Here is a 16,981-nt window from a genome sequence, read left to right on the forward strand (position 1 = left end):
GTGCGGGGGGGGTGTCCCCCCTTCTCCCCTTTTCTCCCCAAAACCGCTGCTCGGGAGCACGGCCGGGGGTGCTGGGGGAGCCGGGGGGGGGAGCCCCCCCGGGACCCCTTATCTCCCCGCCCGGGGCCGGGGGCGGGGCTGGCGGGTCCCGCCGGTGCCGGCGGTGCTCGGCGCTGCACGGACGCGGAGGGAGAGGGGTGGGGTGGTGACGCAAAGGGGGCGTGACCCCGCCCGGCCCCGCCCCCGGCGCGGCAGGAGGCCACGTGGGAGCCCGGGCGGCCCTTTGCCGACGTGTCCCTGGCGCCGCGTGCCCCGGAAGTCCCGCCTCCCCCCACCTCCCCGCTCCCCTCTCTCCGCGGGGCGGAGGGGAGGGACGAGGAGGGGCGGGGCCTCCCGTGACGTCACACCCCCGCGGAGGCCTCTCGGGCCGCTGCCGCGGCGCCATTGGCCGGCGAGCGGCGGGGAGGGGGCGGAGCGGACGGCGGGGCCGGCCTCCCGTTGGCCGTCGGCCGGGCGGCGGGGCGGGGCGGCGGGAAGCCCCCGCCTCCACACCCTCCCCCCCCCTTCACCTCCCGCCGCCGCCCCGCCCCTCGGCTCCCTTCCGCGCTCGCACCGGGCCCCGTCCGCTCCCTCCGCGATCGCCCCGTCCGCCGCCCCCGCCCCGCCATGGCCTCCGCGGCCCCCCCCGGGCAGGGCGGCTCCGCGCCGCCCCTCGCCGTCCAGCGCGGCATCGTCAAGATGGTAAGGGCTCTGCCGCAGACCCCTCCGGTACCCGGGATCCCCCCCCTTCCCTCCCGGTTAACCGGCACCCCCACCCCCCGTGCAGCTCCCTACGGTGCCCGGACCCCCCCCCCCCCCCTTCCGCTCGCCGCCTCCCTTCCCGGAGCTCCGCGCTCTATCCGTCCCCGGGCCCCGGCCTCCCCCACGCCTTCCGGTGCCCCCGGGCCCCTTCCCCGTGCAGCCCGCCCGACGCTCCGGACCGGCCCTGGCCCCCCCCCCCCTCCGGTGGTCGGTCTCCGGTGCCTGCTCCGTAGCAGCTACTGCCCGTCCATCCCCCGGCGGCGGCCCGGGGACCCCTCGCTGCACCCCCCGCCCCGTCCTGGGACCGGGGGGCGAGGCTGTCCCGGTGGCCGTAGGGCCCCGCCGCCCCCGGCTGTCGACCCCCGCTGTCGGGATGGGGCAGGAAGAGCTTTCGGTTCCCCCGGTATCTGCCGGGGCTGACCGGGAGCCGGTGGTCCCGCTCCGCTACCGGCCCCGAAGCCCTCGCGGCCCCGAGGAAACTCGGGATACCCCGGCAGCGTGGGCGGCAGCCCCGTGGCACCCCGTCTCCCGTGGGGACGCCTCACCGCCGGCTGGGGCGTCCCTCGGGGTCCCCCACCTGCTCCTCTCCCTCCTCTTCTTCCCACGCTGCCGCCGGTGTGCCCCCACGGGAAGGAGCGGCGGGACGGGGTCCCTGACACCCCCCCCTCCAGCCATGTCAGATCCCCACGTGTGCCGGCAGCGGAGACCTGGAGGGCGAAGGTCGGGGTCCGGCAGCTGCCGCTGGGATCGGGTCCCCGTGTTCCCTCCCGGTGCCTGTTCTGCATCACCCCGTCACCTGCCGCGTGTGTCCCCCCCACAGCCCGGTGGGGATTTGTCCACCCCACCCCAGTGGCTGCTGTCACCGGCCGTGCCGCTTGCGGCAACTGGCTTGGTTGGATCCGACCCCCCCTTCTCCACGTGTCGGTGTTGAGCCGGGCTCATGTGCCAGCGCCGTCCCGGCTCCTGCCTTCGAGCCCGTGGGCCGCTTGTCACCGTGCCTTGTCACCCTGTTGCCCAGACGTTGGTTTTTCTTGTGCCCAAATACAGTTTTTTTCTTGAGGTTGCAGGTGACCCGCTGCCATCCGAACGAGACCTTTGCTCGGGGCACCATGTCACGCCGGAGCCCGTTATGGCGGTGGGGACGGGTTTGGGGATGCTGGAGGTTTGGGGACACTGCTTTAGCTCACCAGTGGCGTGGGGAACCGTTCCTGCCACCCTGTGCCGTCTCATGCCCAACGAGCCAATTTTTGGGATGCTCAGGGAAAAAAAACTCACCTGGCTGCTCGTGCTGTCCCATCTCTGTCCGTGGGGACACAGATCCGTAGCGTGATTTTGGACAGGATGGTTGGTGTCTGCTGGCCGCGAGGCAGCCATGCACGGTGGGCACCGGCTCCTGGGGGCCACACGCACCCCCCCCATGCCTGGGGAGGGTGGGTGCTGGTGCCTGGAGTGTGCCCCATGGTCCCCCTTCCCTTCCCGGGGCAGGCAGCCCAAAATCCCTGCCCAGGAGGCACCCTGGAGAGGTGGGGGGGGTCCCTGGCTCTCTGTGGTCGCTGCTCTGCTTCGTGGTGGTGCCGCGGAGCCAGGAGTTGCCGGGGCCAGCCAGAGTGGTGCCGGCCACCTGCTGCACTGCGGTTCCCATCACAACTTTTGGAACTTGGAAGTTTTGGGTGGTTTTTTTTTCTGCACCTTCCCGATGCACATTTCCTGTGAAATTGTAGCGGGACCGCAGGGTTTGGGAGCAGAGAGGGGGCTTGTCCTGGCGCAGCAGAGCAGGATGGGGGAGCAGGGAGGCAATGGGGGTCAGGGCCCACCCCCCCACCTGGAAGAGGCACCATGAGCCCGGCTGAGGTTCTGCCCCATGGGGTGGGATGGGGCGGCAGCGGGCTCCTTCCTTTTGGGGGGCTTGAGGAGCTGGGGGAGGACGCGGAGTCCCAGCGGAGAGGTGCGGCACAGCGTGGCACGGGGGCCCCCGGCTTGGGGCTGAGCTGGGACCCCGCGTTCGTGAGTCTCCAGGTAAAGCTGGGGGCTGCCCCTCTCCTTGCCAGCGCCTGGGGACCCTGCCTGGGGACCCTGCCTTCACCTCTCCCCATCCTTCCCATTCCTGCGATGGCTGTTAACCCTTTGTGCCCCGCAGTTGCAGCTCTGGATGTGAAGGTCTGGCCGACGGCTGTGCCGGCAGGACCCCGGTGCCGTCCTCTCCCACGCGTGGGGGTTGCCTCTGCGGTGGGAACCGGGTCCATCCGGATCGTGTCCCTGTGCCGTGCCCTGGCCTTGGCACGTCCGTCGCTCTCTCGGCTCAGCCTGCACTAACTACAGCTTTTGCAGCCCGGTTTAAGCCTGGTTTAAGCCCAGCTTTCTCCGACGAGGTGCCTGGCCTGAATTTTGCCAATGAGGAGGAGCACGGCTTGGGCTGGCAGGCTGCTTTGGCGGGGGTGAAGCTCGGGTGGTGGCAAGGTCTCCCAGGCCCATCGCTGTCGGAGCCCGGCCAGAAGCTGCTGCCCGTAAAGGTGCGTGTGGCTGCTCCATGGGCAGGGATGGGGGCACAGGGTGGTCCGGTGCTGGGGGTGGCATGCCCACCCTAAAGCACCATGTGGACCCACGGAGCACAGACCAGCTCCGCTAATGAACCTGTCCCCTTCCTGGGATCCAGGGTTTGTACTGGTAATTGGATAAAACAGTTGCAGCATCTGACTTGTTTCCCCATGCCCTATAAATTAAAGATTAAGGTTAATTACAGCGATGAAACCTCTAAGTCCTTAAGTATCAAGCACTGAGCCTTTGCCAGGGGTTTGCTCTGTGTACAGCTCAGGCTTAATTTGAAGCTCGATTCCCAGCTGCTCGAGCAGCGTACCAGTCTCTGCTGTGGGCACGGGCGCGCAAGAGGTGGCGTGGGGCAACAAGCGTGATGCTGTGGTACGACCAGACCCTTGGGGTCGGTGTGACAGGGCTTGTTTCAGTGAGGCTTGGTGTGAGCTGGTGTCCCTGGCGCTGGGATGGCGCTGGGTACGAGTCCTCTGGCTTTGGGATGCGCCGTGAGCATCCGTGGGGATTTCGGGTTGGCAGCAAGCCAGGGCGCATGCTGAAATCCAACCCGGAGGTTTTCTGTGAGCACTTCGGCAACATCAATCCCGCCTGCAGGGAGCCGATGCTGATTAAAACGGGAACAGGGTGATCCTCGGCATGCTCGCTCTGCCTGGCCGGGAGCCTGGCTTGGCGGCCGGAGCTGGCCCTGCCGACGCCGTGGCTGGCGGGTGTGTGGCTTGGGGTCTTGTATGGGGACAGAGCCATTGAGAAACCTGGGGGTTTTTGCAGGGTGAGGTGGTGCCGGTTACTGGAATTGAGTTGGGTGCGAGAAGGAGAGGTCCAGTTTGGGTCTCTCTCATTTCTGGGGATTCTCCCAGCAGTTTTTTCCGTATGGGTTTATTTTTCCAACCTCGATGCAGTTGCTTGGCGGAGGTTACTGCCCATCGCCGGTGCCCGTGGCCCCTTTGCTCCTAGCAGGTCAGATCCCGCGGTAAAGGTCTTGGCATCGTGGTAGGTAAAAGCATCTGCTCTGAGCGTGGTCCTCGCCCAGCGCTCCTGCAAGCCTCGCTGAGGCCGTGCCGAGCAGCCCGGGTGGTTAAAGCCCTCTTGCCGAGAGCGACATCCCTCTGGGCCGGCTGGCTGCAGGCACGTTCCCCCTCTGCGTGCCCTGTCCTTGGAGGCTTCCCTGGGGCAGCACCGGTGCCAGCTTTTCCCTGCCTGCATCCTCCTGTGCCGTGCCAGCAGCTGCGCGGAGCCCCTCGGGGTGCTGTGGGCACGGTGCCCTCCCAAATCCGGGAGTCCTGCTGTGGCAGCGGGGAGCAGTGGGGCTGCTGGAGCCCTGGGAGGTGGGTGGAATGGGATGGGATGGGGCTGCCCAGCATAGTGGTGCTCCTGGCTTGGAGCGCTCAGCAGCCAAAGCAGCCTGGGGAGATGGCCCGGTTGGGCTCATCTGACCCATCTGTCAGCACCAGGAGTAAAATCCCGATCTGCCCAGTCCTTTGCGTCATCCGCCATGCTGGGATCACCCTGCATTCAGTTGTGCTGCGCTCCGAAGGAGGGGATGGGATCTTTGGCAGGTACCACTGTGAAGGCGCAGGGTGCGGAGCTTGGCACCATCCCGCATCCCCGAGCAGAAAACCTGTGCCCGTGAGAAATTGTGCCCTGTGGTGCTGAGTTTCCCATGTCCTACCTGTGGCAGGATCCATCCCTGGAAGTCTCTCTGTCCGTGCAGCATCACCTGCCTGCGTGCTCAGCTCCGTCCCTTCTTTCCTTCCTTGCTCTCCTTTGCCGGCTGCTGCCGCCGGGGCCGGGGGACCCCCGTAACCCCTCTGCCTCCCCGCAGGTGCTGTCGGGCTGTGCCATCATCGTCCGCGGGCAGCCCCGAGGTGGGCCGCCCCCCGAGCGCCAGATCAACCTCAGCAACATCCGTGCCGGGAACCTCGCCCGCCGTGCCGCCGCGGGCCAGCCGGATGCCAAGGACACCCCGGATGAGGTGGGTGCCTCCTGCGAGTGGTGCCGCGCAGCCCCCCCCCGTCCCAAGGGTCATGGGTTGAGCTGGATGGGTGGGAGGGGGGGTCTCCAGGCTGTTGACCCAACTGCAGACCACAGCACCCTCGGCTCGCCCATCGCAAGGGACGTTGCCCGTTCCCAGACCTGCTGCTGCCGTCCCGTGGGGCTCAGACAGCTCCCTCCTTGCCAGTGTTGCTACAGGATGAAACAGTCTCTTCAATCATCCTTTAAGGGATCCTTTCCCTGCTCCAGCCCCCCAGTGTGGATTTTGGGGTGGATTTCTTCTTCCTCACCCTGTTACGGTCACAAACATGGCCAGGACGGGGCGGGCATTGTCTGCTGGTGAGGACCAGGCACAGCTGGGCAGGGTCTGTGGGACCAGGGGAAGCCGGTGGTCCCTCCACGCTTCCTCTGCGGGGCTTTACCTGCTCCGGGGGCACAGGAGGCAACGGGGGCATTGCTTTGGTGCAGGCAGGGCTGCCTGTGCCGGCAGCTGTTGGGAGCAGTGGTTTTCTGTCGGAGGAAGCCCAGCCACGGCCACCCATCCTCCCAGCCCTGGGGGTGGTGCAGAGCGCTGGCAGCTAATTGCTCTCCTTGGGGAGTTTGTCTTCCAAACGCTGCTTCAGCCTTTAAATGTCACTCTTTTAAAAAATTATGCCTGTCAGGTTTGCTAATTGTTTATGAGCACGTCATGTTCTCTCCTCCGGACCGCGTTCCCCACCCACCCGCTGCGGTGGAGTGGGGCTGAGCTCGCCGGGGCTCCGGTGCGTTCCTGCCTCGGTGCAGAGAGGTGCCGGGGGGGGGGATGCGAGAGCCCCCTTCTCTGACCGGCCGCAGCGGCCGGTCCCGCTCTGCTCCTTCGCCACGGGCAGGAGCCGGAGGAGCCCCCGCCGCGTCCCTGGGAGCTGGGGCTGGTCCAGCCCCCTGCGTCACCCAGCTCCAGCCCTGCTCCTTCTGCCCCAGGAGCTTTCCTGGGCTCAGCTGGATGGGTCTGGCTGTGCTTGGGGAGCACGAGGCCGGCTGGAAAACCAACCGTGACCCCTTTTGGGAGGATGGGAGGAAGAGTGGAGGTGTTTCTCCTGCAGAGTGACAGGGTCGATTCCTCTGCAAGCTCGTGGGCTGCAAACAGCCTCCAGTGCGGTCCTGGGCTAATGCAGCACATGTGGAGGAGAGCGCGAGTCCCCCGGGGTGGGGAGCTGGGCTTTCCCGGCCACGTTTGACCCATTGTCTCACCTCGACTTCGTTCTCTCCAGCCCTGGGGGTTCCCGGCTCGCGAGTTCCTGCGGAAGAAGCTGATCGGGAAGGAGGTCTGCTTTACCGTGGAGTACAAGACCCCGCAGGGCCGGGAGTACGGGATGGTGTACCTGGGTAAAGGTGAGTGCAAAGGGCTCCGTCGGGCACCTAAAGACCTGGCGGGGAGCGCGCAGCGAGGTTTGCGGAGTGCGCGGCACTCGCAGCCGGAGCTACTGTCTGAGAGGGTGGGTTGGGATGCGGTGTTGGCAGCAGAAGGATGCATGTCCAGTTTTCCATGGAGCTCCAGCTTTTGGAGGGGAATGATGGCCGGCAGCGGTCCCGGCTGCCCGTGGGGTTGTGCAGAGCCGGAGCACGGCTGCGCTCTCTGGAGCTGCAGCTGCTGGTTGATGCACCACAGCACATGGACGCAAGCCATGGCATTAGGCGAATTCCCACAGGTTACCCCTTGCCATCCTTTTTGTCATTATAAATCTCTTCTTATCTCTGGCTGATTGAAGTCTCCCAAAAGGAATCGGCTTACCTGTGGCCCCTGAGGATGTGGTGGAGTGCCAGGAGCAAAACCCGGCCTAGCCGCTCAGCCCAAATGCTGCGTGATGCCTGCAGGCAGCACTCTCTGGGGCTCAGAGTAGCTTGGGGCAGGCAGCTTTTTTGGTGCTGGTGCAGGTGGGCTTTGGCTCCGGTTAAGTCCCCTTTCATGGTGAGCATGACACTGGACTGCACTCTGTTGGGTGCTGCGTCCCCTCTGCCAATAGCCCTGGCCGATTTTTGGTTCCAGCCGTGCTGGTGGATGAGTTTTTGGGCTCTTGCTCCCCATGGTTAGCCCTCAGCCATCGCCTGGTCTGGTGAAAGTAACGGTGAAAGTGGCTTAGAGGTGGCTGTATCCTGCTGCTGGCTTCTGGACCGCTCTGCTCTGCTGGGCTTAGCTCCTGGTTGGACTTCCCCTGCCCTCGGGTTTCAAGAAGGGGAAGGTGAGAGGGCGAGCGGGTGCCGTGAGGCAGTCCTTGTCTCCAAATATGCTCCCCGGCATCGCTGCGGCACTCGGAGCCTTTCCTGTGGTGGAAGCGGGAGGTTGGCTCGAACAGCAAACGGCTGGGACTTGCTCACCGCCACAGACAGGGCTCATCCCGAGGCAGCGTGGCACGAATGGAGCGAGTAGGGTCTGCGTGGAGGCCCAGGGAGAAAGGAGGTGGCCCGCGATGAGGGGGAAGATGGTCCCTCTGGGTCTGTGGCAGGAGTTGCCGGTGCCTTTGCCTGGGCAGGACGAAGAATGCCGGCCATCCGCTCCGCTGCACAGCCAGAAAGCCCGGCATCGCTGATGGCTCCCGGTTCGCCGCTGCAGAGGATCAGCGAGTGGATTTGTGGCCGTGCAGCTCCGCAGGAGGGCTGGAGCTCTCTCCTCGGAGGTTTTCAGGCTCAGCTGGACGTGGCCAGGGCCAGCGTGGCCCGAGGTGGGCAATACCCCGGCCTGGAGCCCCTTCCCACCAGCACCTTGTCACTGAGGGTGACCCAGGGCTGGCTTCCCACTGCCGCTGCATCCCGGCGTGCTCCAGCCAGCATCCCTACGGGGGTCCTCCTCCAGTGTGGGAATGCGAGACCCCCACAGTCCCCAGGCTGCAAGAAAGGGGAGCAGAGTCCTACGTGCTGCCAGGATGAGCCTGTCCCCCGAGACCACGAGTAACTGGATATCGAAGTTAGCTTCATGCTCATTCCTGAGCTTCCAGTTTGCTCGTGGGCTGGGGAACTGGGAAGCCCTTTGGGATGGGGATCCCCTCCTGCAGAGGCGGGGATCATAGTTTTGGGCCATCCTTCAGCAGGAAGCCTGGCAGGTCCTGACGTCGCGGTCTGCAACAAATAAACCTTGAAAGGGGTTTTGTTGTTTGGTGACACTGTGATCAGCGGAGTGCTCCCTTTCAGTCATCTGCAGCCTTGTTGTCTGTCATGTTAAGGACTCTTGTGCTGTGCCTCCCACGTAGGTGTCGTCCTTATTGTTAAATCCCAGCCTGTCATACCGTGGAGGTGAGAAATGAAGCATAAAATGTTTCCTGATGAAGTTTGTCAGGGTTTAAATACTATTAATATGGAAACGCTGCGACAGTTTCCCTGGCAGTGATGCAGCAGCTGTCTGCGGCTCTGGGCTTTGGAGTGGTGGGTGCTTTGAGGGGTGGGCACTTGCCATCACTCGCCAGTGGTGGCTGAGCCGGAGCAAAGGTGCTGGGGAAGAGTGGGGGTCCAGGCAGTGTCCTACACCCCCTCCCCAGCCACCCCCCGCTGCTGCTTGGGGCTGTGCAACCCTGCACCCTCCCTTCTGGGTGGGCAGTCAGGGGTTTCTCCTGGGGGATTCTGCCCAAATCTTCCTGTTTATCTGCTTTCCCAGGCCTGGGATTCCCCCCCCGGGACTGTGGCATTTGTCCCTTGCCTCCCTGGGAGCTCTGGCTCCTGGTAGCTGTGAAACCCCCATTTTTCTGTGGAGGAAGGGTGCCTTGTGTGGAGGCGCCCATTGCAGGTTGTGCTGCCAGCGCGGCCTTCATTGGAAATCCAGAGAGCCCCTTTGGTGCTGGGAGGGTATTGCCTGCCTCCCCTGGGTGCTGGGGACATCCCCTTCCCACGGAGATGGTCCTGGGTGACAGCAAGCCTTGCAGCCCAGTGGTGCATCGGAGCAATGTGCCGCCTTCCCACTTGCTTAGCTCTGATCCGGGGGAAATGCCGTCCCCAGGAGAGCCCTGTGCTCCTCTGCTCAATGCATCATGCAGCCCATGTGCTGCTGGGACACCGGGCTAGTGATGGGAGCCTTTCGCTCCCGGGTTGCTCCGGCACTGGTTCGCTGGAATCGTCTTGGGAGCGCTTGCCAGGACCGAGGTCTGTGTGCCTCTGGGCCGCCCCACGTGCTGGTGGCTTGTCTCGCTGACTCCTCTTCTCCTCTCTCTGCAGACACGAGCGGCGAGAACATTGCCGAGTCCCTCGTGGCCGAAGGGCTGGCTTCCCGCCGGGAAGGGATCCGAGCCAACAAGTACGTATGCGGCTGCGTTCCTGCGCTGCCCCGGTGAGCCTGTGCTGAGCGGTTGCGCCGGTTCTCTGCTGTTATTTACCTGGGCATGGAGCCTTTGGGTTCCTCGGCTTTGGCCAGCCACCCGCCCCTGCTCCAGGGCTCTCTGCGGTGCCCAGGTTTCACAGGCTTTGGTGTCCCAGCACGGTGACCCCTTGTCTTGAGGGTTGGAGTGGTGAGGGGCTGGGGAGGGGGAGCTGGGTGTCTCCTTGCCCTGGATGCTGAAGGACCAGAGCTGTGGCCCTGGGCTGCAGAGCAGAAAATCTTCTGAAGCTCTTGGTTGCTGGAAAGTAACTCCTGGCGTGGAGTCGAGGTGCTTTAATTCATGCTAGAGAGGCGATGTGACGTTCCTGCCCCTCGTCCCATGTCCGGGTGGTGCGTTGCCTGTGCCAGTGCCATTGGAGCTGATGCCAATGCTTTGCCCCAACCCTGTCACGTCCCAGAGCAAGGGAGAAGCCTGGCCTTGACTGCGGTGTGCTGGCACCCCCCGGCACGGCCCTGGGCACCAGCTATCCTGTTCCAGGGGTGCGAGTTGTTTTTGTGTCACTGCTATAAATACCAGTCGGACGCTATTTCCATCCCCGCGCCTGCTGGGCTGGAAGCTTGCCCGTGTCGCTTCCTAAAACTGTTCCTGGCACACTTGGATGCTTTCCACCCAGTGTTTTCGGTAGTGCAGCCTGTAAACAGGTATGTTGAGTAAAGAGAGCGTGCATTGCCAAGGGCGTGGATTGGTTATTTTATACCCAGGCTTGTCAGTGCTGAAGCCTCAAGTGCCAGCGGGTCCTGCCTGCTGCCTGCCTGGGGACACAGTCCCTGTCCCAAGCCCTTGGGGAACGTGCTCTATGCCTGGTGCTGGTGGGCTCTGGATGCCCTCGGCAGAGGTCAGTGGCTCTGCTTTGGCACGGTCAGGGACCGCTGCAGGGCAGTGATGCGAAAGCCACTGCGCCCGTGCTGGAGGACCTGCAGAAGCTGCCTGCTTGCAGGGCTGCTGGGGCCGGGGGCGAGGAGCTGCTGGGAGTGGGTGCAGCACCGGTGGTGGAGCCTGGCGAGGACCGGCGGTGTTGGTAGGATGAATTGGGGTTCAGCTGGAGTCAGCTCTCACCACCCTGTCCTGATTCTGCACCTCCTGCATCGCTCTTGAGCTGCGGAGGTGGAATGAAGGAGGAAAGCCTCTGCCTGCCAGTCTGCTGGGGTTTTTGCACTGATTTTCTCCTGCTTCCCGTTGGAAATGTCCCCCTGGGACCCTGCTGGGGCTTGAGCCAAAGGGGGACCATGAGCCCGCACAGGGCTGGTCGTGAGCAGCCGTGGCTCGGTTCCTCTGTGTTCGTCCCTGCTTTCCAGCCAGCCTTCCCCACCAAATCCCCCTCGCCTGGCTCCACTGCAGGAGCACGTCGGCTGCAGCTGTGCCGCTGATCCCATCGGAGGACGGTTGCATGGCAATGCAGCTGCCCAGGACTTTTCAGGAGCTTCTGGACTGGCCCGTTGTGCCAGAGGGAAGGAAATCGGGGTGCAGGTTGGGTGCTGTTGTCTGCTGCTTGTGCTGGGGGCACCTGGGCAGCTCCACAGGGACCTTCTGGTGGCTTCAGGCTTGCGGGGGTCTGCTGCTTCAACCCCCTCCCACAAGCACACCCAGCGGGCAGGACACCCGGTGAAGCCGGTCACCCTGAGCCCCGCGATGACGGTGCAGGACCTGGACATGCAGCCCCCCTGGCTGGGTGATGCCGCTGCCATGAGCTCTGTCACCAGCGCGATGGGGCTGGTGCAGCACAGTTAGCACAGGGCTGAGCTTCCTGCAATTAAGTATCGCCTCGAGTGCATCGCTGCTCCACGTTTGCTCTCCTAATTCAAAGGGTGCATTAATTAATGGGTGCGTGAGGTGACTCTGAGCTACTCACTCATCAGCTACTTGAGTTGGGTGCTTCTGCAGTGCATTTGGGATTCATCAGGTTGCAGCTTTGCCCTGAGCTGAAGAATGCTAAAACGCAAATATCGCCAAATTTATTTAACAAGTTATGAGAGCACATGGCAGGGCTGGCTGTTGGCGCTGGGAGGGGGCTTCTGCTGCACTCTGCCTTTGGCGGCTGCCAGTGTGTGCAGGACTGGGGACAGTCCGTGGTTTGGTACGGCACGCAAGCTGCGTACCTGGGTTTGCTGTCCCTCCTCTCCCAAAGTGCGCTTTGCTGCTCAGGGAATCGGGGCTGCTGCTGCCCCGTCTCCTCGGGGCTGCCTTTTCATCGCAGTGCGCAAAAGCAGCCTCTGAAAGGGTTGCCTGGGCTAAACCTCCCCAATCTATCAGAGATGGTGCTTCCAGTGGCGGGTATTTGGACATCGATGGCGCAGCCTCTGTGCTGCGGTGCCGGAGAAACTTAATTTGATTTACTGTGTGTTGCTGTCAGCAGCACGAAGCATCGCTCACCAGCTCACCCAGGCAGTGCCTTTTCTAGATGCAAGTGATCAAATCTCACTAAAGCATCCAGAGAAGTGCCTGGAAGATGGATGTTCCCGGTGATGGAACATGCAGGAACTGGCAGCGTCCCGCCTGCCCGGGGCCTGTCCTCATCCCGACTTGTCCTGTCCTTATCCCGACTCGTCCTGTCCTTGCAGCCCCGAGCAGAGCAGGCTGGCGGAGCTGGAGGAGCAGGCCAAGAGTGCCAAGAAGGGGATGTGGAGTGAGGGGACGGGCTCTCACACCATCCGGGATCTCAAGTACACAATTGAAAACCCCCGGCACTTCGTCGACTCCATGCACCAGAAGCCAGTCAACGGTAAGCTGGCACCAACTCTGGCCCTTGCTGCTGGGCGCTGCGGTCGCCCCTGTCCTCCATCCTCAGCTGCCTGCCTGCCCGCGGCCTTGGGGGCCGGTTGCCCACGCCGTGCTGTTTGGGTGCTGTTCCCGGCACCCTCTGGCCGCAAAGAGCTGTCTCCAGCTCCGCGGCTCCTGCCGAGCCCCTCCGCGGCAGGACCGACCTCTCTGCTTTTGCTCTGCAGCCATCATAGAGCACGTCCGGGACGGCAGTGTGGTGAGAGCCCTCCTCCTCCCCGATTACTACCTGGTCACCGTCATGCTCTCGGGGATCAAGGTGAGGCTTGGCCGCTGTCCCCTGTCCCTGGCAGGCATGCTCAGCAGTCCTCTTCGCAGCGAGTTCCTTCTTGAATTTGCACCATCATTCACCGTGCATCCTCCTCGGCACCTTTTGGCACTGGTGCAAGCGTACCGGTACCTGCCCCGGCTGCCATCCAGGGAGGGATGGAGGCAGGGGTACGGCTGCCTCGTTGCCCGCCGTGTCATCCTGCGTGCACCCTCCAGTAACAGGCTGGTTGCAGCCCGCGGTTGCGTGCGCGCCGGTGCGGGGTGTCACCACGGGGATGGGAAGAGGTTTGGGTTAGGCGGGTACCAGCTCCGCGCTGCCAGGCCCCGCAGCTCTGGGCTGTCGGACCCCCTGCAAGGATCCCCTGGTCGCTGGGTGAGTGGTCGTCCCTTGCTCTGCTGGCGTGGGCTGCCGTCGAGGTGGCTGCTGGTGTGTGGAGCCGAGAGCTCGGCCACCCGGCGCGGAGGACGGCTCTTGGGCTGGGGGTTCCTGGGGCGGACAGGGCAGAGCAGCCTTCCTCCCCAAGGAGGTTTCTCACCCCCTTCCCGAGGTTTTTAGGGGCCAGCCCGTGCCCTGACCGTCCCCTCCCCTCTGCTGCAGTGCCCCACGTTCAAGCGGGAGGCGGACGCCCCCGAAGTCCCCGAGCCATTTGCGGCCGAAGCGAAGTTCTTCACAGAGTCGCGGCTGCTACAGAGGGACGTGCAGATCGTCCTGGAGAGCTGCCACAACCAGAACATCCTGGGCACCATCCTGCACCCGGCAAGTGGGGCCGGCGGTGGCGAGGGGTGGGGAGAGGGTCCCGGTGGGCTGTCGGACAGTTGGTCATCACGTGCTGAAGATGCTAAAGGTGGTTGCAAGGTCCGGGTGCCTCCTCCAGTGAGGGCTCAGGGCAGCTGGGAGCCATGGGCTCTTTACTGGTGGCTGTGGGAAACCATGGTCCATCTGAGCAGCCCGCGAGGAGAGCAGAGCCCCATGGGGTGGTCTCCAATAGCCCTGGGGGCACCGGGTGCCGTGGCCAGGCCTTGCAGGGCTCTTTGGGGACCTGTGGCATCTAAGGGGCTGAGCAGGGCGAGTGCGGTGCTCCCCTCGCAGCGGGGCAGGGATGGGGGGGAGGCCAGCTCTCCTTGGGGGCGCGGGGGGAGATGTCGATGCCGCGTGTGTCCCCCCCGCAGCTGAGCGCGCCCCTCCTCCTGTTCTCCGCAGAATGGGAACATCACCGAGCTTTTGCTGAAGGAGGGCTTTGCCCGTTGCGTGGACTGGTCCATCGCCGTCTACACCCGCGGCGCCGACAAGCTGCGTGCGGCCGAGAGGTGAGTCGGACGCCGGGAGCCGCGGGGCTGGGTGCTGGGGTGGGCACGCTCCGAGCTGCACCCGTGGGGTGCTTGGGGTGACTCCAGCCCCCTCTCCCCGCCCACGTGTGGGTACCCCTGGTGCTCTCCCGGGTGGGAGGTAGATGCGATCTCTCCTTGTGAGTCTGCGCCAGCCCCACTGCCTCTGCCAGGGCTTTGCTGGACAATTTAATGTATGGCATGTCCGTCCCCACTGGGGACGCCAGCCCGGGCATCACGCCTGTCCCGTCCCCATCCCCCCCCGCCAGGTTCGCCAAAGAGCGCAAGTTGAGGATCTGGAGGGACTACGTGGCCCCCACGGCAAACCTGGATCAGAAGGACAAGCAGTTTGTAGCCAAGGTGAGTGGCTGGCAGAGCAGGCGAAGGCGCTGGCAGGGTCTGCCTGCGTGGGGGCAGAGGGCAGGGTGCCCGGCTGCCCGTGCCGGACTCTGCGTGTGCTGGGACAGACCCCGCAGGGTTTTGCCTCTGCTACATCCCTGCCACGGACCGCGGTGTGAGACCATCCAGGCGCAGGCTGGGATCTCGGGCAGGCCTGGGGTGGGAAGAGGTGAAACAAAACGAGGGGAGGGGAAGGGCCCAGGGTGTGTGGGGAAGGGCTGGTGGGTGCCCTGGGACCTCGTTTGCTGGCTGGCTGGGTGCCGCAGAGATGCTCTTGCCCTGCCTGCCGCTTTCCTGCCTGCAGAGGGATGCTTGCCCTCAGCAGAGTTTTCCTTCCTTCTCCTGCCTGCGTTTCCAGCACTGTGTCCAGGCACCAGCCCCATGGCAGCCCCTGCCCCGATCCCGGGGGGTTGCTGGTGTGGAGCTGTGGGGGGTCCGTGGGGCAGACCCCCTGGCTGGCACCTCCCTGCAGTGGCTGGCCCAGCTCCGGGACCGCTAGCCCCATACACCAGAGCAGCCCCCGGGATGCCCCCACTGCCCGCGTTCCCACCGTATGGAAACCGTGCCTCCCCTGCCCTGGCGCGGTTCGGAGAGCGTAGCCGATGCAAAAGGAAGGATGCGAGGGGAAGGTCGGTGGGGCTGACCTGGTGCTGCCCCTGCCTTTGGGTGGTGGGTGTCCCTGCGGACGAGCATCTCACCCGGGAGCGTGGCGGTGGGACGCGGTGGGATGTGGGGATCTGGGCACCGTTCGGGGAGTGGGGGGGCGGGGGGGGAGCAGCCCGCTAGATGGTGCTGCCGGCTCACCCAGCGCAGCAGCCGGGGGGCCTTCGGTTCTGGTGGAAACCCTGGGAAATGTGCAACAGCTGGGTTTCTTGGAAAGTCAGCTTAACGCCTGTGCTCCCTGCCCCGCATCCGGGTCAGATCCTGCCCCCGGAGCATCCTTCCAGCTGCTCCATCCCTGCTGCGAAGGAAACCGGGTTTGTGCCCGGGTACCTCTGCCTGCGGGCACGGGAGCGAGCCGGGCTGCTCCTTTCCCTGCCTGTCCTGGTGCGGCCGGCGGCAGCAGCGGCGACAACAGGGCTCGGGGCAGAGCACGCCTGGCCGGGCACCGGCTGCGGGAGCTTTGGAGCTGCCGGGCAAGGCAGAGCCAGGAGCTCTCGCAGCTGGTCTGGTCTCAGCCACGCGATGCAACCGGCTTAATTAGTTCATCCGCGCGGTGCTGTCACCGGCAGCTGTGCGGCAGCTCCGGTCCTGCGGAATGAGGCTGGGGAGGTGCTGGCTCGCGTGTTAACTCTGAGATTGCGCCCTTCTCTGCAGCTGGCTGTTTGTCAGCTCAGATATGGCTGGTAGTAGCGGTAGCGGAGGTCCCCCCAAAATTCCCACCGGCTTCCCCAGGTGCTGAAGGGTTTGCAGGGCTTTTCTTCTTCGAGTGGCGTATGAACGTGCCCCATGTGCCCAGCCCAGAGGGTCTCTGAGATGTCCAGAGGTGAGAGTCCATCCCTGGGGAGAAGGACTGTGTTTGGAGATGCTGCTATTGCAGTGAAAAGCAACACCTGGGCAAATGCCCCTGCGGGCATGGGGATGGCCGTGCGAAGGCGCTGGCGTGCTCGCAAGTGCCATCCTGCCGCTGGCAGAGGCTGCTGCCGGAGCCCGCGCCAGGAGCCGGCACGGGGGCCGTTAGTCATGCTTTGCTCAGCAGCTTGTGGAGGGGGTGGATGGACGGTCCTGGCATTTCAAAGATGGCCGTTATTTTGTTGAATGTCTCGTGTGCAGGCTGGGACGCTGGCGGAGAGCTGCAGCAGGCAGGTCTCTTGTCCCGAGCACCCCTGGCAAAGCAGCAAAGGTGCCTGCAGTGGGTTTGGGCCCGGCGGCATCTCCAGCCCTTGTGCCAGGCGTTGCCATGGGGCAGCCATCCCCCCAGGAGCGGTGGGAATCCACCCCCGGTGCCGTGGAGCGGAGGGGACCCCGATGTGCAGGCTGCATCCCGCTTAAGGTCCTGGGGCAGAGCGTGCAGGTTGGCCCCCCGGTTCTGGGCACAGCCCCTCGCTCTGCTGGGGGTCCCCCCAGGCTGGGACCACTCGGCCCCCTGGCTCGCCGCAGGCTGGAGTCTGCTCCGGCACAGTTTGGCTGCCCTGGCTCTGCAGTAAGAGCCCCCAAACACGGTTAAGCGCCGTGATGCCATCCTGCTTCCTGGGGAGGTGATGCAGAATTTCTCTGCCTTCAGTTAAAACCTGCTCTTTATGCAGGCCCGTGCAAATCAGCATTTAGGGAGCTGTCAGCCGAAGCACCCCCCAGGCACCGTCAGTTTTGCAGTGTCAATTTTTGGTCTTTTTCCCTTCCCGGGAATTGTAAGTGACAGGGAAAATCAGGACAAATGCCCGCACGCCTTGGAGTGCCGGAGCTGAACCCAGAGCTGGGCACATGCCCAGCCTCCCCGAGGAGCCCCGTGAGCCCCCATCCGTCCTCCCGGTGCCCTGCAGAGGGGTCTGAGCACCCGCAGGCAGGCAGGCAGCGGGCAGGCAGCGATTGCT

The 16,981-nt window shown here is 64.5% G+C and overlaps 1 protein-coding gene across 1 annotated transcript in view; it reads left to right on the forward strand.

Annotated features, from left to right (window-relative positions):
• Positions 1–579: 579 nt before the first annotated feature.
• Positions 580–16,981, forward strand: part of SND1 (staphylococcal nuclease and tudor domain containing 1) — a 128,132-nt gene continuing 111,730 nt past the window's right edge. Inside the window, exons 1-9 of the mRNA XM_069801473.1 lie at positions 580–741; positions 5,171–5,320; positions 6,591–6,711; positions 9,520–9,598; positions 12,239–12,399; positions 12,623–12,714; positions 13,324–13,482; positions 13,927–14,033; positions 14,321–14,411. Of these exons, the coding sequence (XP_069657574.1) occupies positions 667–741; positions 5,171–5,320; positions 6,591–6,711; positions 9,520–9,598; positions 12,239–12,399; positions 12,623–12,714; positions 13,324–13,482; positions 13,927–14,033; positions 14,321–14,411 (1,035 nt within the window). The 5' untranslated portion in view covers positions 580–666. The remainder of the gene's footprint in view (positions 742–5,170; positions 5,321–6,590; positions 6,712–9,519; positions 9,599–12,238; positions 12,400–12,622; positions 12,715–13,323; positions 13,483–13,926; positions 14,034–14,320; positions 14,412–16,981) is intronic.

Source organism: Haliaeetus albicilla, chromosome 14 (assembly GCF_947461875.1).
Source record: "Haliaeetus albicilla chromosome 14, bHalAlb1.1, whole genome shotgun sequence".
In the NCBI taxonomy this organism is placed as follows: Eukaryota; Metazoa; Chordata; class Aves; order Accipitriformes; family Accipitridae; genus Haliaeetus; species Haliaeetus albicilla.